This window comes from Neofelis nebulosa, chromosome 15 (genome assembly GCF_028018385.1).
Source record: "Neofelis nebulosa isolate mNeoNeb1 chromosome 15, mNeoNeb1.pri, whole genome shotgun sequence".
Lineage (NCBI taxonomy): Eukaryota > Metazoa > Chordata > Mammalia > Carnivora > Felidae > Neofelis > Neofelis nebulosa.
In genome coordinates, this window is record NC_080796.1 from 51,232,201 (window position 1) to 51,259,073 (window position 26,873).

The 26,873-nt window shown below is 36.4% G+C and overlaps 1 protein-coding gene across 3 annotated transcripts in view; it reads right to left on the bottom strand.

Moving 5' to 3' along the window:
* CFHR1 (complement factor H related 1) overlaps nucleotides 1-26,569 on the bottom strand; it is a 28,465-nt gene extending 1,896 nt beyond the window's left edge. The window contains exons 1-12 of one of the 3 annotated variants that reach the window (XM_058700285.1): nucleotides 25,976-26,567; nucleotides 17,519-17,701; nucleotides 15,781-15,954; nucleotides 13,959-14,135; nucleotides 12,726-12,908; nucleotides 12,436-12,618; nucleotides 9,750-9,914; nucleotides 7,695-7,877; nucleotides 7,033-7,242; nucleotides 4,983-5,156; nucleotides 4,099-4,275; nucleotides 2,919-3,092 (exon numbers count right to left, since the gene is read on the bottom strand). In XM_058700285.1, the coding sequence (XP_058556268.1) occupies nucleotides 2,919-3,092; nucleotides 4,099-4,275; nucleotides 4,983-5,156; nucleotides 7,033-7,242; nucleotides 7,695-7,877; nucleotides 9,750-9,914; nucleotides 12,436-12,618; nucleotides 12,726-12,908; nucleotides 13,959-14,135; nucleotides 15,781-15,954; nucleotides 17,519-17,701; nucleotides 25,976-26,033 (2,041 nt within the window). In that variant the 5' untranslated portion in view covers nucleotides 26,034-26,567. Of the gene's footprint in view, nucleotides 1-2,918; nucleotides 3,093-4,098; nucleotides 4,276-4,982; nucleotides 5,157-7,032; nucleotides 7,243-7,694; nucleotides 7,878-9,749; nucleotides 9,921-12,435; nucleotides 12,619-12,725; nucleotides 12,909-13,958; nucleotides 14,136-15,780; nucleotides 15,955-17,518; nucleotides 17,702-25,975 lie in introns of all 3 variants that reach the window. The other 2 variants (XM_058700283.1, XM_058700286.1) reach the window with 2 other exon arrangements.
* Nucleotides 26,570-26,873: the final 304 nt, after the last annotated feature.

Below are 26,873 nucleotides of genomic sequence, written 5' to 3' on the forward strand. Positions count from 1 at the left end.
AGGAATTACACTGTAGTTAGTGAATTTGGGTTTTCATTGTCTCTTCTATGGATCCTGGACTGAGCACTGAAGAAGACTGGAACCCAGAAACAATATCAAGTTCATGGAAAAAAAAAAAAAAATCCAAGAATTGCCTGCTCTCTTTAGCCAAAGGCCCAGGAAAGGAGTATTCTAACAAGACAGAAGTATTTTTTACAGTATTCGAATAACTCCGAAAAAACATCATCAAGAAACCATGACCATTCCTCTCCACGTGTTGCTCAGAGATCAACAGTGATCAACACAGGCCAAGTGAGGTGCCCAGACTTCTATCCACACTCAGGGAACAAGACGCCTCTCCACTTTCCATGGTGTCAGTGGAGGTCAAGTGGGAAATCTGGACTTGCACTCTGGCAGTTTTGGAGGCCTGATAAATAAGAGATGTCAATAAAATCCGGAGCCTTAAAGTATAATATCCAAAATGTCTAGAATACAACTGAAAATCATTCATTATAGGGGTGCCTGGGTGGCTCAGTGGGTTGAGCATCCAACTCTTGATTTGCGCACAGGTCACGATCTCACGGTTCGTGAGTTTGAGCCCTGTGTTGGGCTCTGTGCTGGCAGAGAGGAGCCTGCTTGGGATTCTCTCTCCCTCTCTCTGCCCCTCCCCTGCTCACACACTGGAATGAGTGCTCATTTTCCTAAAATAAATACACCTTTAAAAAAAGAGAGAAAAACATCACTCATTATGCCAAAGACCAGGAAAACCTCAAAAGAGTAAAGATAATCAACACATGGCAACACTGAGATGAAACAGATAATGGAATTATTTAGTGATGGTTTTTCAAAATCCAATGGGAATTATAGCACAGAAAAATAGAATAATGGATTTTTAAAAATCCTCACTGGATGGGCTCTATCATGGATTACACATGACAGAAGGATAAATAAACTCGAATATAGAATACAGACTACTCACTTTGAAAACAAACAAAAGTGGACAGGGCTTCAGGGACCAGTAAGAGTATAGCAAAAGACTGGACAACCAGAAAGGGAAAAGAAAGGGGTTAGAGATGAAAACAAACAAACAAACAAAAAACCCTCAAACAATAATGGCTGAAAATCTCCCATGTTGGGCACAAGGCATAAACATTCATACTGAAAAAGCCAAACAGGATAATCCTAAAGAAATTCAAGCCAAGATACATCATAATCAAACTGAGGGAAACTAAAGAAAAGGAAAAATCTCAAAAGCAGCTACACAGAAATTAGGCAAACCTCTAAGGGAAAAAGGGTTCAAGTGTCCGTGGGGTTCTCATCTGTGTCCATGGATCCAGAGAGAAGTGACAACGTTTCTCAAGTGCTAGAAGAAAAGAAACTGTCATCTCTGAATGCAACATCCAGTGATGCCATCCTTAGGATACAAGGGAGAAATAAAGACGTTCTGAGACAATGGAAAAGGGGGAAAATATCTCCAGCAGATCTACTTTTAAGAATTGCTAAAGGAATTCTTCAAATAGCACCGAAAAGATAACAGAAGGAGGACTGAGACTTCATGCAGGAAGAAAGAACAAGGCAACTGAGAGAAATAAGGGTAAATATAATAGACTCTTTTTCCTAAGGAGTTTGTTATATTGGATGTTTGGGCAACATTGTATCATTTCCTATAGTGCTCAACCTATGTAGAAGAAACACTTAACATTTATCCCCCCCCCCCCCCACCAAAAGGTATTTATGTTTAAAATGTGGGAGGGTAAGAGGTGCCTGAGGGTTTTAGTCACTTAAGCACCTGACTCTTGATCTCAGCTCAAGTCTTGATCTCAGGGTGGTGAGTTCAAGCCCCACAATGGGTTCCACGCTGGCTGTGCAGCCTACTTAAAAAAAAAAAAACAAAAAAGTAAAATAAAATAAAATGTGGGGAGGATAAATGGACCTAAATGGAAGTAAGGTTTCCACATTTCACTTGAAGTGGTAAAATGTCAATTCCGGGAGGAGTGATAAGCTATCTATGTACATCTTAATATTAGGGCAACCACTAATGAAACTATACAATGAGATATGCCCCCAAACAATATAGAGGTGTCAAAATAATATTATTTTAAGATGTTTCAAAAAATCTACAGTGATGAGAAGAAAGGAAATGGAAGTGAGAAACAGGAAACACAAAACAAACAGTAAAATGCCTGACACAGCCCCTAATCTATCAAAAACTACTTTAAGTGTAAGTGGTTTAAATACTTCAGTGAAAAGACTGAAATGGCAGAGTGCACACGTAAACAAGAACCGACCGTCTGGCGTCTAAAGAAACTCGCTTTAAACGTGAAAACATAGGTGGGATCAAAGTAAAAGACTGGAAAATATATATGCCAGGCGAAAGTGGATTTGAAAACAAGTGGCTATAATATCGCCTTTGTTGGCTTCCCTCTTTCGTAAACTCTAAATGCTGGAGTGTCCTATGATTGAGTTCTCAGACTTTTTCTTCAGTATACACTAATTCCTGGGTTGAGCCCAACTAGTAACCTTCCTTTAAATATAATCCACACGCTGAAGAAGCCCAAATTTGTATCAAATTCTGGGATCACGCCCCAGCTGCGGATTCCATGTCTCCAAGTGGAATTTCATAGAGCTGTCAAATGTCCTCAATGTATCTTTAATACACTTATTCCTCAGGAAATAACCGAGTGTCTTAATGCTTAACACAGAGAGAATTTTCCATGATTCCAGCTGTCCTAATCTGGTCAAATCTTTCATAAAATAAATACATCCACAAAAAAGTCCACTGAAAGAAAAAACTGGATTTTAAGCAACACCACTTTATTTGTGATTAAAAAATGAACCAAAATAACTACTTCATTATATATTTATATTAACATATTTAGTCCCTGAAATTATCTCTTAATAGTTAAAGAGAATATTTTAAGGGAAATAAAACACTTTACCTACGCACTGAGGTGGTGGTGTCCAGTTCCCATTTGAACATGTCACTTCTCTGCCCCCAACCAGGTAAAAAGGTATGATGCATTCATAACGTGCCCTCTGACCAGGTAGATACTTAGACATCTCATCCAGTATAATAGCATTTTTCACTCTGGGTGGATTCCCACAGGAAATATCTGAATAGAAAGAAAAAAAGTCGCATCTCTAACATAATGGTCATTTTGAATAGCAAATCAACGAATGGGATTCCAAATAGATCTCTAAGAGGATTTTAAATCAACAGTTAATCTGTCATGAAAGGCTGCTAATTTTAAGAAATTTACATATAAGATTGAAGAAAAGGAGATAAAGCAATATCTTTTATTTTATAAGACTTAAACTTCTATGAAACTGAGAGTTTTTCTGGACATATCCCTTAGGGTCTAGTCAAATCTCTCTTCCAAATTATATATTTTCAAAATGAATTTACAAACCACAAGAAAATCAAAATAAAAAGATTATTCGACATCAGAATTTGGCTTGCAATTATCCTGTTTATGAATGTAATTTTAGGCCCTTAGAGAAATAAACACAGCAGCCACTTCCTTAGAGAATAAATGAAGAATTAACACGCTTTGAAGAATACCAGAGCTGAAGGAAAAAGATGATTAACTGAGAGTCCAAACAGGAGATGAGTGGCAAAATAACAGAAAAATAAATGTATAATTGACAAAAACAGCCTTCAAGGATTCTTTTTTGCAAACACTTAAGGACATTTCAATGCATAATGTATAATTCACCAGTGAGATTCAGGTGGACGTAAATGTAACAGGCTATAGGTATGGCTCGTAGACTGGAGTATACACTGAATCCCTTGGGAATTGTTAAGACACTTTCAGGGTTGCAGCCCCAGAGTTTTTGCCACCACAGGTCTGAGCAAGCCTGTGAATTCACATTTGCGTTTCTAACCATTTCCCAGAAGATGCTGATTCTGTTCTTCCAGAGACCACAGTTTGAGAACCACTGGGCTCTCAGATTGACCACTGAGTACACAATTATATCCCTTTATGTTAAAACATAAACTTCTTCGACCTGGCCTCAAAGAATAATCCATGTCCATTTCGTAAGTGCTCTTAGAAGGAATTGCACATTATATTAGTGAAGACATTTTGACAAATAGGTTTCAAAATTTCATTGAAGTACCTCTGCATATTGGCTTTCCTATCCATTGGCTGTTAATACACTGGATAGTATTTGGTCCATCCAAAAGGTAATTATTTGGACATTTATAAGTCACTTTTTCTCCTGACCTATAGAACGTCTTCTTCTGGCCTATGGGTGTGGCATTACCGAAGTCGGGTAAGCTAAAACAATCCGTGTCTGAAAGAAAAAGAATATGTACTTGTTCAGAAAATATTTTAAAATACATAATGGCTAATAACTATAATGTAGAATAATAGGTACACATCGAACCAATGAATACCTTGCAAAATTTTTCTTATACCTTGAAAAAATATGTTAGAAGTCTTCCTTATATTATATTGAATAGTCCTATGTTTATCAAAGTATAACATGGGGATGATGACATCGTAAGTCTGAAGAGATATGGATACATGTAATGCTTGAGATCACACTTCTTACATTCAAATTCTTTCTTTCCCATACAAGCCATCTACCTTATGTATTTGTATTTTCACCTCTGTCAAAATCTGTTACCTTTATTCATGTCAAACATCTCAGAAAACTATATACATACAAGGAGATAACTGACAAACTAACAGTAAATTGAATAATGATGGGATTGATGAGCAGGGACCAGCTGTGACACAGGAACACAGATGAGAAGTCTGAGGATGTGTATCACAGGAGGTCTAATGTGCACACACGGTGACATGAAAGTGAAATAATTTGGCTCATGCTGTCACACTTTTATTATTACTACGGCTATTAATTCTCTACTAGAATCCACAGCTTCCCAGAGATACCTTGTTAAATTCTGGAATTACTGCCTAGTTTCATGTTTGTACCATTTATGCTCTGAATTAAGAATATTTATCAATCGTAGAGTAAAATTAAATACACTATACTTTTGCATTCTGGTGCATGGGACCATTTTCCTCCTATACATCTTATGAATGCAGGTCCATTAATCTCAAAACCTTTGGTGCATTTGTATGTTACTTCTTCCCCATATTGGTAACTGTCTGATACGTGAGATAGAATACCATGTGGAATCAAGTCTGGTGGCTCACAAGAAAGTCCTAAGAAAAGAAAGAGACAAAGAAAGAATGACTCCATGTTTTACTAAAACTGAAACTTAATTTTATGCATTGGTTGCCATATTTGGCAGTTTATTTGAAAAAAATAACACAGGATCTGCAATTATATCACGGAGATGGTGTGCAAATGCTTCCCAAAACCATCATTCTGATGTATCCAGTTGACAACCTGAGTAGGAATTTGAAACTAAACATGTCAGTACATTATCAGCCATAGCGACTTCTTTCTAGATTGGTTTCCTGAGGCAAGGGAAACAAAAGCAAAAATAAAGTATTGGGATTACATCAAAATAAAACACTCGTGTACAGTGAAGGGAACAATCAACAAAACTAAAAGACAAGCTACAGAAAGGGAGAAGATATTTGTGAATGATGTAACTGATAAAGCGTTAGTAACCAAAATATATAAAGACCTTATAAAACTCAACACCCCCAAACCGTAACCCAGTTAAAAATGGGCAGAAGGCAAGAACAGACATAGATCCAAAGAAGACATACAGACAGCCAACAGACACATAAAGAGATGCTCAACATCACTGATCATCAGGGAGATGCAATTCAAAACTACAATGGGATATCACCTCACACCTGTCAGATAGGCTAAAATCAACACACAAGAAACAACAGGTGTTGGCAAAGATGTGGAGAAAGGGAAACCCTCCTGCAGTGTTGGTGTGGGAATGCAAACTTGTGCAGCCACTCTGGAAAACAGGGTGAAGATTCCTCAAAAAGTTAAACGTAGAACTACCCTATGATCCAGCAATTGCACTACTAGATATTTACCCAAAGAATACAAAAATACTACTTCAAAGGGACTCATGTGCCTTGATGTTTATAGCAGCATTATTTCCAATAGCCGACATATGGAAGCAGCTCAAGTGTCCACTGATAGATGAATGAATAAAGAAGAGGGGGTACAAATACACAATGGAATATTACTCAGTCACAAAAGAAAGAAATCTTGCCATTTGCAATGACACAGACGGAGCTACAGAATATAATGCTAAGCGAAATGAGTCAGAGAAAGATAAATAACATATGATTTCGCTTATATGTGGAAGTTAAGAAACAAAACAAATGAGCAAAGGGGGGTGGTGGGGGGAAGAGGGAGAGAGGCAAACCGAGAAACAGACTCTTAATTATAGAGAACAATGTGACGGTTACCAGAAGGGAGGTGGGTGGGAGGATGGGTTTAGCAGGTGATGGGGATTAAGGAGGGCACTTGTGATGAGCATCGAGTGTTGTATGGAAGTGTTGAATCACCATATCCTACAACTGAAACTAATATTACACTGCATGTTATCTACCTGGAATTTAAACTAAAACTTAAATAATAAAAATAAAAAGATAAAAATGTCAATATATTTATGAAAGACACTATCAGTGTTTCTCAAACTAATAGTGAATAATAAAAAGAAGAGCATTGAGAATCAATCATCTTATGTACCATGTGTTGTAAGAACTCACATGACATTATAGGAAAAACAAAAGAAATTTATAAAAACTCATGGCAAAGCAATCAGTACAAGTTCCATATATAAATGGGTAGGAATATGAATAGGCGGTATGTATACGGACAGAGAGGTTTAGTTGTACTACACATCTAGTTTTCATTAAACAATTGCCAGAATTCAAAGTGAGTCTGTAATGAGTCAATGAAATTACCACAAAGAGGATAGATTTGATTGTGCAAAAATTGCTGGTAAGGTACATGAATATATAAATGATTTTAGATATTTAGCTATAAATGAGTTTGTATATTTAGAAATCTAAAGGATTCTTTCTCACGAATTTGACAATTGATTATGCTTAATGGATTATATCGAAAATAGAATTGTGGTTTGCATACTGTCCTCACCTACACACCGAGGTGGAGAACTCCATTTTCCCATGTGGCACGTTATCTCATCTTTTCCAGATATCCTGAAACCATCCTCGCAAATGTAATTTAATTTGGTGCCATGTACATAAACCTCAGGTTTCAATGTTTCGTCCATCTCTTCTGAAAATTGAGATGATTTAATGGTTCCATGTTCTATCTGAGGTGGTTGAGGACATGGGCTTTTTTCTGTATAAACAACAGAGATCAATGTTTAAATTGAAAAATGTAATCAAATACTAGGTGAGGTTTTAAAATAAGGATAGTCTGAAAAATTAAATTACTGAAAAACTAAAAAACATCTGAAATTTGCAAGCTTATGTCTCCATCAAATCTACAGTAGTATCTGCTTGTTCACTCTGCCCCCACATTCTTGTCCTGTTCATCACGAGTGAAATTTTCTATGGTATTTACAAACAAATTTTCTATGGTATTTACACAGTAACCCAAAGTTTTTGTCTGTTTCTTTGATAGTAGAAGTGAAAGAATGCCGATTGATTTGTATACTTAGATTGCAATTTACTGTTTCAAGATAAAGTGAAATAGACAGAAAGGTCCTTATCTTGTTCATTTACACAAAGCACAGGGGAGTATTAACCTCATTTGAAAGAATGTTACAAAGCAAGTTATGCATTACTGACCAACGCAGTGTGGTATTGACTGCCATCTTCCATCCTTGCACACGATTTCCTCTGCATCCTGAATTATATAATTGTTTTGACAGACAACAGATACTTTTTCTCCATCCTGATAATTTACCGTCGTTGCCATATTGTGAGCATTGGGAATCTGAGGTGGAGGTGGGCATGACTGCATTTGTACTTCTACAAATATGAAAATTAGATTTCGTGATGAAAATCAGAAGTTAAAAATACTAAAGAGAAAGCCCAATAATAATGTATCATAAACAATCAAATAATAAGGTTATGCTTAAATATGTGATGCTCTTCAGCTTGTAGAGCGCTTTAATACATCACACGTGGTCTTAATGGTAGTATCTTCCTTTTATTCCTTCTGTGATAAATCGTGCATAATTTATGTAAAACTTCTTTTAATTATTTCTAACCATTACGATGTACTAACTGAATCATCCACTCAGTAACAGGCACTAAGTAAATACTGATATTAGGATCTTTTTACAGCTATCTATAATCAAATGTATTGTGATTGCATTAAAACCCTTATAAGATGTGGAATGGAAAATAATTAGCCACAAGAAGAATTACACGTAATCAATTATATGATACAAGTTCCTGGCCAAGACATGAATTAGATATGGTCACTAGTGATTAACAGTGTGTCGTTTGAAGTTCAAAACTCTCTGGAGATACTGTTGACTAGGTTGCCGACACTGTTTAGAGATACACAGATGATGAAATGCACCCTGTTTAACGGATTAGACAGCCTGACTTTACTTCTATGACCAGCAAGGTATACAAGATTCCCTTGCAAACTTGAGTTTGAGCTCCCATAAAGCAGAGATACCTCACATGTATCGTGGCGGTTCATAACCTGGAGACAAAGATGTCCTGTTCCACTGAGGGAAGACTCTGGACGGCTAACCCTGGAGGCTTTTGGACCTCTCTATGATACCTACGTTTTGCTTTCTCCTGCCATGCATTTATTTCGTTAAAGACCTTATGTGACTGTACTTTGGGAAGTCTCCTGAGTCCTTCCAATTATCTGACACTTTGTATTCAATTCAGAGAAATTGTTGACGGAATAGAATTCATTCATGCTGACTAATATGGTCATATTTTCTATTTCTATCTTTAGACAGATGCAGGAGTATTTTATATTTAATCAAAAGTTGTTTTCTTATTTCTGTTTTCATTATCTTGGCATATTTTTTCAATGTATTCTCAAGGATTTATTCTCTTCTATATCTGCTTGTTTAAGCATTTTTGTCCTAATAATCTTAATTTCTACTTCCTCTTGATACATTTTACCAGAGGTTGGTCTGGCAACTAAATCTCCGGCAGGTGCCATGTCTGCACTTTCTCTCTACCTTGATGGCACCAGTGGGTGCACTCCAGCCCAGGGTTCTCCTGTGGCTTCATCAAAGCCGGCGAGCGGGCCCCAGCCCTGCATTCTGCTGCCTCGCTAAAGCTGGCCAGCATGCTCAGCCCACGGAGGGCACACTCCTTGATCCCCAGGCTCTAGTGGCCAGAGGGGCTTGCATTTCTGGGGCCTGCAACGCACTACAACAATCTGAGAGATAACTCTTCGTGGGCCACTACCTCCGGGGCACTACAAAGCAGCCTGAAACACAGCCCAGACTTTCTGGGGAAAAAGCCTAATTATCTGTCTTAGACCGGTAGCCTGAGGGGTGGACTTGAGATTTGCCACACATCTGGGGGCCACCGAGGTGCCCTCAGGGAAGGTGGACCAGGGGATGCCATCTTTGTGCTCTCCTCAGCCTCAAAGAAAACCAAATCACTATTTCTTAAAGATACCCGATCGGCGTTAATCTGAGGCCATCAAGTTTCTGGGTGGGTTGTTTTATAGGGGACTGAAGCACTGATGCACTTAATATCTAGAAATGATGTTGTGGTTAGTTTCTAAATTCCCTTCTGGCTTCAAAGTTATTTGTAATAATAAATAGCTAAACATGTTTAAAAGATGCCCAAATACTGCTTTGGCAAGTTAGGAAGAAATAGAATAAGATTTTGAAAGTACTATAAACAAGAGCTTACCTGTGCAGGTTAGTTCAGGATCCCATCTTCCATTTATGCACGTTGAGTGCTTCTGTTCTAATTTTCCTCTACATTTGTAACGTATGTTCTCATTATGATCAAATTCGGTCTTAAATGGATTTACGTCACGTATAGTTAAGCTGTATTTACACTTCTGAAGTTCATCTGTTGCTAGAAAATGAAAATATTGCCTTGAAAAGACTACTTATAAGAATCAAAGCAGTTAATGCAGAACAATAGCTTAGACTCAATAGTATATCGAAATTAGAATTTATGCCCGTAAGTCCCACCAACCAAGCCATTCCTGATCATATTGCATGTGATGGGCTATTTATTATGTCTGAACATAAGTCCCGTGTCCAGGCTTTGAAATTTCAGAGAAAATGTCTGCCATAAATACAGCCTGGATGTTGGGGATTAGAAAGGCATTAAGAGGCTCACTTTTTTGGATGATTTACACACTAAACAGTCATCACCTGGTTAAATTTGGTCTCCTATTTATCTGTGGAAATAGAATATATGAAGCTGATAGTTTAAATATCAGAAAATATTTTTGTTTCAGAAAAATGAATATATTTTTTCACTTAGGGTAATTAAAAAAAAATTTTTTTTTAATGTTTACTTAATTTTGAGACAGGGAGAGACAGCATGAACGGGGGAGGGTCAGAGAGAGAGTGAGACACAGAATCTGAAACAGGCTCCAGGCTCTGAGATGTCATCAGAGAGCCTGACGCGGGGCTTGAACTCACTGACCGTGAGTTCATGACCTGAACCAAAGTCGGATGCTTAACCGACTGAGCTACCCAGGTGCCCCTTCACTTAGGGTAATTTAATAAACACATCTAAGATGTATTATGTAAAATGTGAACACTTAAGCAGATCTTTTGCATGATCACTAAAATGGGACAAATACTTGGACTAAGAAATTGGGTGCTTCAAGTCACAAACTGTTTACTGTATATACTCTTCCAATCTTTGAAATACTATTTTATACATCAGGTCAACCTATAATTCAATAATATTGTAAGAGTCAATTTTGTTGACTCTAATACGAGTATAACAACTTTTTATACAACTACATACTTCAAAAATTCAATGCAGCCTGGAGTACTCTGCCAAGTTGATAAAATATCAATTGATGTAGGTCTTTGGATTTTTTAATAAGTGCCCAAAGAAGTAATGATTTTGTAATACAATAAAAAATAAAACAAAGGGGAATAATTCAAAACACACTAGAGGCTGAAAATAAATTCTGGTTTTAGGGCTTGTCCTCAGTGTTGAGGAAGAGAAAACAAGGTTTTCTTCAGGTGATAGTAACTCACCCATAGTCAAAAGGAGTGGTAGTGGGTGTTGTCATGGTCCTATGATTGACTGGTTTCTGAAAGAAGTTCCTTGATTCTTACGAGAAAATAAACATTTTGAGAAGAGTGAAAAGCTAGACTAGCTAGAGGTACAAAATCAACACTGAGAGGAGAAAATTGGAGTAAGGTCTATGATAGTTAAAAGTGGATTATGGTAAACTTGAAGATAGGTCGAAGATTAACCTTGGAAAGGCAAATCTGAGATCTAAAAAGACTAATAAATGAAATAGATGTTTTAGTATAAGAGTGAAAAGTTGAGAGTTTTCATGCCTGTTACAACCTTGGGTTTTCCCCCATATAAAATGAGGGGAAATCGTTTGTGGAGATAGAAGACGACAAAGATGAAATTTGGTCTTGAAGGACTGGCAATACTTCTCATGGGAATGTGTCTAGCAAAAATGTAAGGATTAAAAAGCAACAAAACCTAATGGTTCATTCAACAAACTCCTATTTAATGTCTGCTGTATGTTCACCGGTCCTTTGTATATTGGGAATACATCGTGAACAAAACAGGTGTCAATCTCTGCTCTCATGGAACATGAGCCTAAGCCCTACCTTCTCCTTGGAACAATTAATGCCTAGACATCTGGTGAATAAGTAAGATTGGACATCCAGGACTCTCTTTGAATGTAGGACCCAAGAAAACTGTAGGAAAGAACTCATTCCAAGGGAAAAAGGAAAAGGGCCCCCAATATTTTCCCAGCTAGTCATCAAAGACTTGGTCATCCAAAGGTCAGGATGATGCACGTGCATCAACCAGAGTGAAGTCCAACAATCAGGTTTGTTTCCTGGCCCCACCCTGACTGCCTCCTTTGACTGACTTATACTGCGAACCCAGAGGGTCTGCAGCTCACCCACCCTTTGGCACATCAACTTCTTGCTGCCGCATTTGAAACAGACTGGGAAATCCTTAGAAGCTTTGAGAGAGGCAAGATTCCTATAGGGATGTAGCAAGTGGGCACTTTCTTGACACTGTCTGTTTTCCAGGGCTTGAAAACAAGAGTGCCGCGTAAAATGAAAATGGGATTTATGCAAATATGCTTCTATTTTCCTGGCGATTAATACTCAGATTTAAATCATATGAATAACTGTAAGTAAAATTTAGCTTCACACTTAAAAAGCATGTTAATTTCAGGGACAGAAAGGGTGATCAGACTCTCTTGCTAGTTTATATTTTTCCTTTGTAGGTGATAAGCAATCATTATAATTTAAGACCTGACATTTTCAAGCATATATCTAAATTTCAAAACTATGTTTGCAGATACAGTTTGTACAATAAAAATATTACATTTCGTTGACCGTCTATTTGAGAAGTGTCTTCTCACCAATGCACTGAGGAAGTTGGGTCCATGATCCACTTATACATGTAATTGATTTCTGTCCAATCATTGTGAATCCTTCTCTGCAATTGAACTCCACTGAATCTCCATGGTGATAGGGAGGGTTAGAAGTCTGAACAGCGTAGCCATAATTAAGTTCTGGTATATCTCCACATGTAGTCTCCACCTCTGTGAAAATTTCAGAAAAATATGTTTATTTATAAAATATAATTTATGTGTTTCTATAAATATAAAAGGTTGGTTTATTTTAAATATGAATATATTTTATACATTACCAATACAAATAGGCAAGTCTGTCCACCATCCATCAACACACTGAATTTTATTAAAACCCTTCATCAGAAATCTAGGATTGCACACATATTCCACCAAATCGTTGTGTTCATAGTTTTCTTTCTGTGTTTCTTTAACGTTCCCATTAAGGAGTTGAGGAGGTGGAGAACACCTTTTTGTTTGCTCTACAGGAGAAATAATGTGTAAATAATGATCAAATTACCTATTTCACAACTTAAAAAACAATAAAATGGAGAGTTTTTTCTTTATATTATTTATAATGTACTTTATTATAGCCTTCTTAAGCAATGAAAAACAAATAGTGCTTAAACAAGAAACATGTTTCCCAGTTCTTTTTTCAAAATTATTATTTTAGAAAGAGAGATAGAGGATAAGAAGGGAGAGGAGAAAGAGAGGGAGTGAGAATCTTAAGCAGGCTCTATATGTTCAGCATGGAACCCGACATGGGGCTCGATCCCATGACCCAGGGATCATGACCTGAGGTGAAATCAGGATTCAGATGCTCAACCAACTGAGCCACTCAGGCACCGCAACCCAGTACTGTTAATTACACTGAACTAGTATATTGGTAGTATATTGAAACCCAGAAAACGTGTTTAATAATCTAGATATTCTAGAGATGTATGCAAACCAATTACTAAATATGGTCATGTAAATGTTAACAATATTCATATGCCATGGAAAAAGTTTATCAAAACTGTTTGAAAAAAAAGTCATCATTTGAGGCTAGCATTTTATCAACATATTTTAACTTTGGTTAAGACATACATGTGATTGAATGGACTGAATTAACTATACATTACTTGAATATTGTTTAGACACTCGATGAAGGTTGAGGGAAGGCCCATGCCATACCAAGTGTCCAGTATTAACAGTGGAATTGTAGTCAAAAGGAAAAGTAACAAACATTAAGGCATAACACATGTATCTATGGCTATTACCACTACATACATCATACTCTGGTTTCTCTTCAGATCGTGTAAATCTTTCGCCTTTTACCACTACATATTTCAAGAAACAAGTGGAGATTAATTTCTTAAATAAGAAAATCTGAGATATCTACTACCCAACACATGTCCTGGCTTAATGAATTAGATTACAGACACACACACTTGAAGCCAACAGAAAATTTAGCGTGAGAGAAACAAAAACATAAAAATGTTGGTTTCAAAAATCCTATTTCTTGTTGTAGCAATTAGAAGATAAATATTCACCTTTACATGTTGGAAGATTAGGGGACCATCCAAAGTCGTAACACTGAACTGAATCTGGTCCAACTCTTTTAAGTCTTTGTCTGCAGAAGAATTTCAACACATCTCCGACTCTATATTTGTCTTTTTTGGGCTGAGTATTTAAGTTATCTTCTATTTCAGGAATCTTGCATTCTATTTCTATAAAAATGTTCAAATAATTTGGTGAGAATATAAAATTAATCATTGGCAAAGTAAATTTTATATGTGTCGTATAAAAATGAGGTGCTGGGTACCGCTTATACAGAGGAGCCACAGAAAATTTTACATATTAGGTTTTCTATGCCCTCTAAATTCATAGGGGACCCTGAGAAATATTAAGGCATTGAAGAGCAACATATGTACCCTGAAAATGTATTTGGAAGGTCAACTTGCTTACACTGGATCTGATTTTATAACTGACATTTATAAAATAAATGCTATATTATTTTGTACTCCCAAAACAGAAACATTCTTTCACATTAAAAAAAAAAAATCCTGATGCTACGTTTTTAAAATTGCACTAAATAAGATTAGGATTTTGTTTAATGTAAATATAATTGGACAACCAGAACACACAGGAGACATTTCTAACAGTTTCTAAGAAACTATTAAAATAGCTTAATTTATATTGATTATATTATATTAGTACAGAAACCAAACTGAAAAATGAAACAAAATAAGGAACCATGTTCAAAGCCAAATAGTTAGGCATATTCTAGGCATCCTCAGTATTTATGTAATACCCAATTATCTATTCTTATTAAACGTTTATACTATCTATTAAGAAATTATTGATTATTCTGATTCAATTTACGAATGTGTAAAATTATACCTTCAAATTTGTCAAGTTTGTGACATTCGTGACATTCCCAAATAAAAATAAGCTAAATTCCTAAAATAAAGAGCTTCTCTCAGGGTCTGCAGAAATTAACACTCAAGGCAGAAGGTGTAAAAGCAGAAACTCAGGAGCAAAATAGCTGAGGAAATTGTAAGAAACTACAATTTTGGTTTTCTTATAGCATACACTCAAAGAACCCAGTTTTAAAATTTTTTTTTTTCAACGTTTTTTATTTATTTTTGGGACAGAGAGAGACAGAGCATGAACGGGGAGGAGCAGAGAGAGAGGAAGACACAGAATCGGAAACAGGCTCCAGGCTCCGAGCCATCAGCCCAGAGCCTGACGCGGGGCTCGAACTCACAGACTGTGAGATCGTGACCTGGCTGAAGTCGGACGCTTAACCGACTGCGCCACCCAGGCGCCCCAAAGAACCCAGTTTTAAATAATATGATAGCCTGCATTTAGAATAACAAACAAAATTATTCTTTGTTTATAAACCTATCATGTATATATGGCCCATAGGAAACACTGTGTTAAAGAGAGATAATGGTCCTTGGGCTTTCAAACACCCTCTTCTCCCAGGTTACAGTAAATCAGAAGAAGACACCTTGATTTTAATCATGACTTCTTAAAACTTAATTAATTAATTATTTTTAGATGATTATTTGTTTTTGAGAGAGAGAGAGACAGAGTGTGAGTAGGAGGGGTGGAGAGAGAGAATGAGACACAGAATCTGAAGCAGGCATCAGGCTCTGAACTGTCAGCATAGAGCCCCACATGGGGCTTACACCTGAGAACTGTGAGATCAGGACCTGAGCCAAAGTCTGAGGTTCAACCCACTGAGCGACCCAGATGCCCCCAAAATGACTTTAAATAATGCAAATTTGTTCAAATCGGGATATCTTAAACACGTTTTGTTAATTTTGTTAGTCCTGAAAAAAAAATACCTGGAAAAATGGTACTTACCATAACATACTGGTTTATGAGACCAACCATCGTTACCACACACTATTGAACCTGCGCGCCCATCTTGGCTTTTGTATCCATCGTGGCATTCATAGTGCAACTTGTCATTGAGTTTAAACCACGTGCCACTGCTTTTGGCTTTGGCATTCTCAAATACTGGCATGTCACAAGATTCTAATGCATAACAGAATTGAAGATTTCAATTCTAATATTATTTAATGGACGATGTAATTAAGTCTCATCCCAAGGAGGTAAAAAAAACCTTTATCAATTAGCTTGTGCTAGTAAATTCAGTATCATATTAAATTAAGAATACCAGTGATAAAACATTGAAAAAATATGTTTCTACACAGCATTTTCCTTATCACTTAAACACTCTGAAAAAATTTTTCTACGAACACTTTTCTCAATCAGTTATACTTATGTGTTTATGCCATGCTTGTAATCAAATAGGCCATTACAGGTGCATCATATTTTAACTAGCAGAGAGGAATAGGATTTGGTGAACTAAGATGCCACATTCACTAGCAAGGTGACAAACATTCCAGACAAAACTGGATCAGTTGAATACGATTGGTTTTCAAAAATGCAAGTAAATTTTTAAACATTCTATAAAACTCTACTTTAAAACATCATAATTTCTAAAGCTCACATGCTGATTTTCTTCCCCAAATATTTTCCTAATGGCTGTTCATTTTTCTAAACTTACCAAGATTGAATGGAGAGATAACTATTTTTATTATTAGTTATATGACAGTAAAATGTTAAAAGTTTTAATTTTTGCTACAGTGTGTTCATAAAGATTAGGTAACTCATCTCAAATTTTATGCTGTGTTACAGAGCCAGCTACCTTAAAGCTTTAAAAAACAAAGCAAAACTATACTAGTGAAGAGAGACAGTGTGTTTCTCTTCCATAGTAAGTATTACAATGGATAACTAACTAACATTCAGTATAAAATGACTTTATATGGGAGCCACTTTTATCATTTTTTTTTGTGGCTAGTGCCCATAGTAAGCATGGAAATTGAAAAAAATAAGGAAATGAAAACAGTACAAATGGATATTCAAATATCCACTTCCTTTAAAGTGAATATGTAAATATAGGTTCAAAACTATCACTGTGTAGCTTTGGAGTATAAGATAAACTGAGGAAACTGTTCATAGAAATCTTCATAAACATCCAGGGACAGGGAAATCTTTCAACACAGCTGTATTTGGCACCATCTAGCAGTATTCCTTCTCCACTAACTAGATGTCTATGAACATTTTCTAAAGGAGAGGATTTTTAAAGTGGGCTACCCTGGAATGTCAACCATAAACTCCATACTTTAATTAAAATTCTGCACTATGGACCCACATCTTCACTTACAAACATTACTTTCATGTCTAGAAACAAAGATTCTGTCATCAAAGTCTGATCACCTAAAAGCAGGAATAGGCACAAATATATTTTGCCAGCCAAAAGTAAGTGAGTTTCCAGGAGAATACACATAAGGCTCCCTGACTCGTTTCCAAATCACAGGATGTTTTAAAGTGGAAAATAACGTAAACTGAAAGATGTCCTGCTACTACGCTGTATAAGTGATTACTCTTAAAAGGCAAAAAATTACATCTTTTTTCATTTATCTTTTCAAATGGGAATCATGTCAACCCCTCCCCCCAGAAAAGAATTAACTTAGAGTACACTTTGGTTCAATAGCCATCAGCATAATGAATAGGAACATAATAAATTACTCACTAATACATGTGGGTTGAGGTGACCATCCACTTTCCAGACATGTAACCTGTCCTGAAGTTTTACCATCTGGTGTTACATACCCTGGTTTACATTGATACTGTGTTTCTTTATTTAAGGAATATGTAGGCTCATATTCAGAAAAAAATCCATTTTCAATTGTTACCTCTGATTTTGAACATGTTTCTGAAAGGCAGAAAGTATAAGGAAAAGATAAGCATATAAATAAACATTTTTATAAAGATTCACTGTAACAACACAAAAATAAGGAGTCATTTACAAATGAAAACCGGGAAAAATCTGAATCATCCAAATTCCTGGGACAGAAAAAGTAAGCGACAAAGATACTAAATCAAAATAGTTCATTAATTTTTTCTCTTTGGAATGAAGCGACATTTAGAATACCCAGAATCCCTACTAGGAAATTATTATGAATCTGTTTGTCTAATGGATCTGGAATCCTACAGTGTGTCAGAGGTGTACCGGCAATAGGTCCTTTCCAGGCACTTGTTTTAAATATTGCCAACGCGGGGTCTCCTAAGCAACTCCAGTACTCAATTGGGGTATCCGAGATCAGGTGACGATCTCAGAGAAACTGCCACCATAGCTACCACAACTCTGAGAATCTGCAATGTTTGTCATCATAATTGGGTGCTTAAGACCATATGGATACGTGGAGTTCAATGAGTATGACACAGATCAGCACGTTCCTTCATGTTCTGAGACCAAAATGATGATTCCTCAAATTATGTGTAACGTGACTTGAAACAATAAACAAGACTTCTGTCATTTACAAAGTCTTCACAAAGTTCAGCTTTAGTTTTTAAATAACCCATGGATAAAGAAGAAATCAAAAGAGAAAATATGAGCTATATATTTTTTCATAATTGGTAATTTTATTCCTTCACTTGGGGTGCCTAGTACACTGGAAATGGGATACTAGGAATATTAAACACTCAGGATAAGGAGTAAAGTATATAATCTTATTTATTTATTAAAAAAATGTTTTTAAGTTTTTTTTTGAGAGAGAGAGGGAGACAAGAGTGTGAGCGGGGGAGAGTCAGAGAGAGGGAGACACAGAATCTGATGCACGTTCCAGGCTCTGGGCTGTCAGCACAGAGACCAATGTGGGACTTGAACTCCCATACCATGAGATCATGACCTGAGCCAGAGTTGGATGCTTAATCACTGAGCAACCCAGATGCCCCTGTAATCTTTTTGTTTTTAAAACATTAAATCTTTTGAATTGGATTATTAAAAAAATATTTTACATGAAAGTTTGTGAGATGATAATAACATAGTCTGAGAGGAAATTTTACTGTTATATACATATAATAGAAAAGAATACAGAATGAAAATCAATCATCAGAAAAAGAAAAGCAAACAAAACCCAACATACATATAAATTTGAAAAAACATAATAGTGTTAGTGAGATGATGGAATAGGGTGTTTTGTTTACACATTATTTGATTTATTTCTGTTCTAATCTTTAGTATTTCCTCCCTTCTTCTAAATTTGGGCTTAGTTTGCTCTTTTTCTAGTTCCTTGAGCTATAAACTTAGGTTGTTTATATACAATCTGCTATGTCAAGCTAAATTTTTTATGTTTATTTGTTTATTTTGAGAGAGAGAGAGCGCACACACACACACACACAAGTGCACATGTGCAAGCAAGGCAGGGGGGGGGAGAGGGGGAGAGGGAGGGGGAGAGGGAGAGGGAGAGGGAGAGGGAGAGGGAGAGGGAGAGGGAGAGGGAGAGGGAGAGAGAGAGAAACCCAAGCAGGCTCTGTGCTGTCAGCTCAGAGTCCTACTGCGATGCTTGATCTCAAGAACCCAATCGTGAGATCATGATCTGAGTCAAAATCAAGAGTTGAACACATAACTGATGGAGCCACCCAGGCGCCCTGATCTTCTTTGTTAATGTAGACATTTATCATTAAAAATTTCCCTCTTTGCACGGCTTTTGCAACATCTCTGAATTTTGTTACACTGTTTTTGTTTTTATTTGTCTCAAAATATTTTTAAAAATTCTCTTGCTCTTTCCTCTTTGACCCTATTGTTGCTTGAGAGTGTATTTTCTTTCCACCTATTTGTGAATTTTCCCATTCTAGTTTTACCCCATCGTGACTGAAAAAGATAGTGCATACAATCTTTCATGTGCAGTAAACGTACTCTTTTACTGTTAGGTGAAAAATTCCATATAGATCTATTAGGTCCAAAAATCTTTATATTGTGGTTCAAATCTTCAACTTCTTTCTTGCCTTTCTGTGTTGTATTTATTGTTCCAAGGGAGGTATTAAAGTCTCCTAATATTACTGTATTGCTGTCAATTTCTCCTCTTCACATCTGTCCATATTGCTTTATATATTTATGAATTCCAATGTTGGTTCCACGTCTGTTGAAAATTGTTACCATTTTCCTGATGAATGGACTCATTATTATTATATAACGATCTTCATCTCTAGAGACAGTTTTAGATTCAGTTGTTTTTTTTTTTTTTCTCATAGAAGTATAATCACTCCATCATTCTTTGGTTGCCATTTGCATGAAATATCTTCTTCCATTCCTTCACTTTAGCCTATTGTGTCTTTAAATCTAAAGTGATTTCTTGGTTATTTTATTTTATTTTATTTTTTTTTTTTAATTTTTTTTCAACATTTTTTATTTTATTTTTGGGACAGAGAGAGACAGAGCATGAACGGGGGAGGGGCAGAGAGAGAGGGAGACACAGAATCGGAAACAGGCTCCAGGCTCCGAGCCATCAGCCCAGAGCCCGACGCGGGGCTCGAACTCACGGACCGCGAGATCGTGACCTGGCTGAAGTCGGACGCCTAACCGACTGCGCCACCCAGGCGCCCCTTGGTTATTTTATTTTAAATCATTCAGGTACTCTATTCCTTTTAATAGGTAAATTTAAATTTAAGGAATTATTGGTAAGTGAACACTTACTATTAACATGTGGCTAATTGTCTTCTGTTTTTCATCTGTTTTTCTCAATTTGCTCCTCTTTTGATGACTTCCTTTGTTATTTGATTATAGTTTACAGTTATTTACTTTGATTCTTATTATGCAGTACATTAGATCTCCGGAATTATTTATAACTGAAGGCTTACATGCTTGGACCAGCATCCACACCCACCACTGGTACAGAACTTGCATTCCACATTCTGCTTCTATGAATTTGATGTTTTATTTTTTCTTTTTTGATTTCATATAGAAGTTTTATCATGAAGTATTTGCTATCTCTGGCTTATTACACTTAATGTATTGTCCTCTAGGTTCAACCATGTTTTTGTGAATATCAAGATTTTCTTCTTTCTCATGGGTGAATAATATTCTATTGTCTGTGTGTGTGTGTGTGTGTGTGTGTGTGTGTGTGTGTGTGTGTATGTGTGTGTGTGTGTGTGTATACATACATATATATATACATACTGATGCTTAACCAACTGAGCCACCCAGGAGCCATGTTTCCTCAGTCTTGAATGTCTTCATACCTGGCATCCTTATTTCCATGACTCCCATTCAAACTTCAAAGCCTACCCAAGATGCCATCGTGACCCTGACAGATTTGGCTCTCTTCATTCCACCTCTTACAAAGAAACTCCCCAACCTGATCCCACTCCAGACTCTCATTCCAACTTGGATTTCTTGCCTCCTCTAAATGATCCTGTAGTCTCTCTTTTGCTTGTCTCCATAACAATGCTTTCTACAGTAAAATACAATATGCTGATGAAATACAATAATCATTCCTTTTGTTTTCCCCACTAAATCGCCTTTTGGTAATGCTAGTCCTAATGCCTGGCACTTAGCAGGCACTTAAGCAGTCACTTAAAAAGTGACCATTGGATGGGCAAATAAATGAATGAAAGAATGGACGAATATGAAGCTCTTTCAGAACCTTTCCATTATATCTGCAGATTGCAGGCAACCCATGGGAAGAGCACAGTAGATGGTAACCAATGTAAAAGGTAAGACATGAGAACACATGTGCAGTGATCTCAAAGCTCTATTGCATGAACCCAAGAAACTCTATCTGTAACTCCATTGTACCTCTGTCTAAGTGTCTTAATTTTGAATTTATGCCATAATTTTGAAGTCAGGAAGCATTTTAAATTTGTTCAAAAAGGCTTTTGGGAGCCTTTGAAGGAACAATTCTATAATCACTTTCCTATCTATTACATTTTTGGTCAACATGGTTTGAGAAACTTGGCTCTCTCAGTTAAAACGTCCAAACACAGAGAAGTGCTCTGTCAAACCTATTTAACCCTTTTGTTATTTTTGTGATTTTTTCCCCCTAAAATGTAGCACATTTTACCCCAAATATATCATCTCTTGTTTATGCACCATATTCTGAAACTAGTTAAAGTTGTTAAGATATGGGTAAAGTGCACATCAGTTTAGTGAGCACAGGATAGACTGGTTGGGAAAAACTCACATCCTGGGGAGGTAGGAATGGTGTCTGGGGTGAGGGGGAGGCATAATTGGGAAGAAGGGAAAGTGCAAAGGTTGTAGAACAATCAGGGATTGGGTAAAGAAAAGTGGATCGATGTAGACTTGGCCAGTAGCCCTAGCAATCAAAGGCCAAAGAGAATTTACGTGTCATTGGGGGACACACTTATTTTCAGCTAAGAACAATTTCAACAAAACTTGATAAGTGAGTTTAACATTATGTGCAGGCAGAAAAGTAGCATATGCATTCTCCATTATGTCTACATTAAAAATAAACAAGGCTTGCTGTGGCACACTTCTCCCTCTCGTGACACTCCCGGGGCGTCTGCTCTGACCCTTCTCATGGTGCTCACTGTCACACTTCACCCATCAGATCTCCCCTCCCCAGGGCCACCTCAACTTCCAGAGTTCCTTAGTCCCTTCTTCACCCTCATCATCCATTTCTACCTTTCCGCACTGAAATTGTAATAGAGAACATTCAGCTTATATGATTCACAGTAAATTGCAGTAAATACTATTGGATTTTACTATTCTAAAGTATTTATTCAGAGTATTTGCTATTCCACATAAATTTCAGTTTTGATGAATCTAGTAAAATCAATACATTTCTTTTTTTCTTTTTTAAAAAAACATTTTTTTTCTTTTTTTAAAATAGAATTTATTTTTTTAAATGTTCACTTAGTTATTTTGAGAGACAGAGTGCAAACAGCAGAGGAGGAGAGGGGGAGGGGGGAGAAGGCGAGAGGGAGAGTTGGAGACAGAGACAGAGAGAGAGAGAGAGAGAGAGAGAGAGAGAGAGAGAATCCCAAGCTGGCTCCCAGGTGTCAGCACAGAGCCTGCTGTGGGGCTCAATGACACAAACTGTGAGATCATGACCTGAGCTAAAATCAAGAGTCAGATGCCTAACCTACGGAGCCACCCAGGTGCCCCTACTACCTTTCAAAGAAGAGAGGATACTGAAAGCAAGTGACCACTGCACAACTTTAAATCACACCATATAGGTAAACATCACACAACCATTTCTAAAAACTGGAGTTTTCTTGACAGCAGAAGGCGAATTCCTATTTATCATATTGGCATTGAAACACAGGGTTCGGGATTAAACGCCACTACCTCAAGTTTTCTGGATTACATAAGTATGTATAACATTCATACACATCTTTATAAAATAGTACTTTTAATTAATTTATAAGTAATTCTTACGATTGATAACGTCAATTATTTTTTCCATTTGAGGGTTAACTCTAAAATTGGAAACCATCTTGTACTTGAAACAATATACAAAAAATTGTTTTACTTTGTTTTCTGATAGAAGAGAACCTCTCTAGCTTTGATCTATATTTTACTCCTGAAAGATTATTTTTGGCCCTTGAAACCTCCAGAATTAGGTAACACCCACATCTCTCCAAACAAAATTTTAGTAGGTTTAGGAGGTTTTTAATTTATTCACATTTCTCAGCCAGGAATTTCTGGGCTGTGGCTAATTTCAAAGATTATACTCTTTGTAGACCCGAAGACTAAACGGTCTACATGAAAAGCTGGTCATAATATATTCCGGGAAACAGAAACTACTATGTGGTAAGATTGAGGGACTGTAATTCTAAACTTTGTCCTGTGAATATGACCAGTTCTTAGCAGCCTGTGGTGATTCGTCCAACTGCGATGTTTTACAAGGAAAACAACTAATGTTTCTACACGCCTGGCAATGGCAAAGCAGAGAGCCTATTGCATCGAAAAGGTACTAACTGGTCTCCATGAAACTTGGGCCAATAAATTCTTCCTATGGGCTATCATTCCTCTTTAGAGTGAGGAGGATTTTCTGAGGAATGTTCACTCTGAACAGGACAGAGGCAATTTATGAAATACTAAAACATTAAGACCGGTTGAGTAAAGCAGATTGTGCTGGTGTTCCAAACTGTCTTCTCAATTCCTCAATTTACCATTCACTATTCAATTTGGTATTTCTCAATATCTCAATTTACCATTTCATATTTATTTCTACATGGGAAATAAAACCAGAGGCAACTATTGAAGGATATATGGATATTTTTAATGAGTAAGGTTACTTTGTTGAGTGAAATTTCTGTTAGGTATGGTAGACTGATGGAATTGGCATTTCAAACCAGTTTTAGAACTTTTTGGCAAACAAGGAATAAATCACAGTTCTACATCTGCTGAAAATTCATGTGATTTTTTTCTACTCACTTGTGCATCATGTGCGCTTTTGGGAAAATCATGAGGCTAAAGTATTGCTTTAAATACTTTAAATAGTAATGTTACAGTTTCTCTATTAGGACTTAGCCAGATTTACAGTCAGTCTCACGATAGCGTGCAGAGTGCTAATGCCCAATTCACCAGCAGAAATGGATGCCACATTTAAACACGTTTTGATGAAATAGAAAATACAGGTGAAATGAGTCGGCTGGAATCAATTATGTAAGTAAGGAGTTTACATCAGTATTACTTAATTTGTAATACATGCTTTATAACACCCGATTTTAAAGTTTCAAATTCCGCTTTGTAATCACTGAAACAGTTTAATTAAACTAGGCATCAATTCTTGAGTTTTAAACATGAGCTGGAAAGAAAACAAATCTTCCTTACATGACAAATGATGTCCACATAAAGCCTAGGCAAACAGTATGTAAATATTGAGACACTGAACATACTCCTGCTAAAGAAAAGACAGAAACACTCGTGTACAGAAAAAGATGTTTGTAATGGTTTGTAGCATTAAGAGTGTTCTGGAACTCTTTGCCAATACAATAATATTTTACATTTGAATACACACTGCAATATTTACATATGCAGTAAATACGATTGTATAGCTAGTTTAAAAGGTGGCTGGATATAAGGTTTCTGAACTAAAAATCAAGCAATAGCATATCAGACTGTGAAACTAAAAACGCTCCGTGTCTCAGAAAAAAAAAAAAATTAAGCATATTTGAATAAACCTTAAAAAAATAACTGAGGAATATAATTAAAGAGAGATACCTGCCTTCATTTTCTAAATTGAAAGACCATCAATGACAGAGCTTTAGTGTTATTTGTTGGTATATTTCAATGCTTAGAGGCTGACAGGAAGCAAGCATTCAAAAAAACTTGTTGACTTAGTGAAATGTTTTGGAAATTTATGAATGATAGGTAACTCATTTGTTTTAAAAATGTCATTCAAAAAAAGTAAATCAAATAGTATCACACAGTTTCCTATCATGAACTAGAAACCAAATTCCATACAAAGAAACTTTTTAATCTATTGAGAAGTAGTGTTCGAATTAAATGTAATTATATGTCTAGAAATCGCCTTACTAATGCCAGAAAATAAAAACTTCTACATTCATATTCACTATTCTCTTAAGAATAGTCTTTAGACTGGTCTTCTAGAATATACCTCAAATACAACCACAGGCAAACACCCATGAGAATATTTGGATGTTATAAACATTGCATATTCATTTTTTTCAAATTTATATGATATATTCATGCCAAAGGTACAAGTAATGCTTGCTTGTCTATCAGACTTTTAAGGCCGTGACAGTAACAGTTGTAAATGCTAAAGGGATTCTTCTTTAGAAAGAGTTAACATCTATATCTGAGATAAATCTAGTCATTAGATGATTTGAAGGTTTCTATTGTCTAATTTCTGTTCTGGTTCTATATATGTTCATATGCTTCTTAATACTTTCACAGAAAGCATTTGGGTAAAAATTCTAAGCAAAAAGAGTAAATTATGTTTTATGATAATTACAAGGGAAATGCTTATATTACAGCATTCAAAATATTAAAACTTGTTTTGAATTTTTACATTAAATAAAATTATGACGAATAATCACATCATCTAAATAAGCTGCTTCTATTTTTTGAAACTTAACAATGTCAAAAGCCACTCACACACTAAGCTACAGAACAGTAATTAAATCACAATCTACACCAAATTCCTATTACCACTGTGAAAAGCAGAACAGAAAATGTTTTATAACACAGAAAAGGCTTTCTTTTTTTCACTCTTACCTTCTGCAACACAAACAGTCCACCACATAAGCCAAACAACCTGTGCTGAAAATCTCATTTTGAGGATCCTTTAGGGGCACATTTAATAGCCGACACTGCTCACACTATGTCAGCTGCTCTTCTGCTAAAAGCTGTGATTAGAGCAGCAAAGCACTTGCTCCAAAAGGAAGTTGAAACACAGTTTGGGAATGAAAGGGATTACTAGATGCTCCGCCCATCAGAAACTTTTGTAAAGTAAAAGAAAAAAAAATCAATCACAAGCCCCAGCAATGCCAGGGTTGGAATCAGACTCCCACTGCACTCCCACTGAATGTTAACGCTGTGACCCACTTTTGTTTTTATAAACCCAGGCTGTTCTAAGTTGGAACATGTTCAGATTCTTGGAATGTGCAAGGCAGTAACAGGTGATAAACTTCGGATTTCATTAACTCTCTAATTATTCAAACCCATTCAGATCTATTGTGTGTAAACTTCAAAAGATAAAACAATAAAAGCACCTTTAAAAATCATTTACAGGGGTGTCTGGGTGGCACATTCGGTTAAGCATCCAACTTCAGTTCAGGTCATGATCTCCCAGCTCGTGGGTTCGAGCCTAAGTCAGGCTTTGTGCTGACAGCTCAGAGCCTGGAGCCTGCTGCAGGTTCAGTCTCCCTCTTTCTCTGCCCTCCCCCCATAAATATAAATAAACATTAAAAAAATTTTAAAAGAAATCATTTACAGAGCTTGACGTTAGGCAACGCTTTCACAAACAAGACCCAGACAACATGAGTGAACTTTGCCAAGAGCGCAGTGCTGGTTGATATTTGGGACCTGCTTTTCCCGCAAACCATGCGCTTATTCTTTTTTTTTTTTTTTTTTTTTTAGTTTATTTATCTTTATTTTTTTTCAATATATGAAA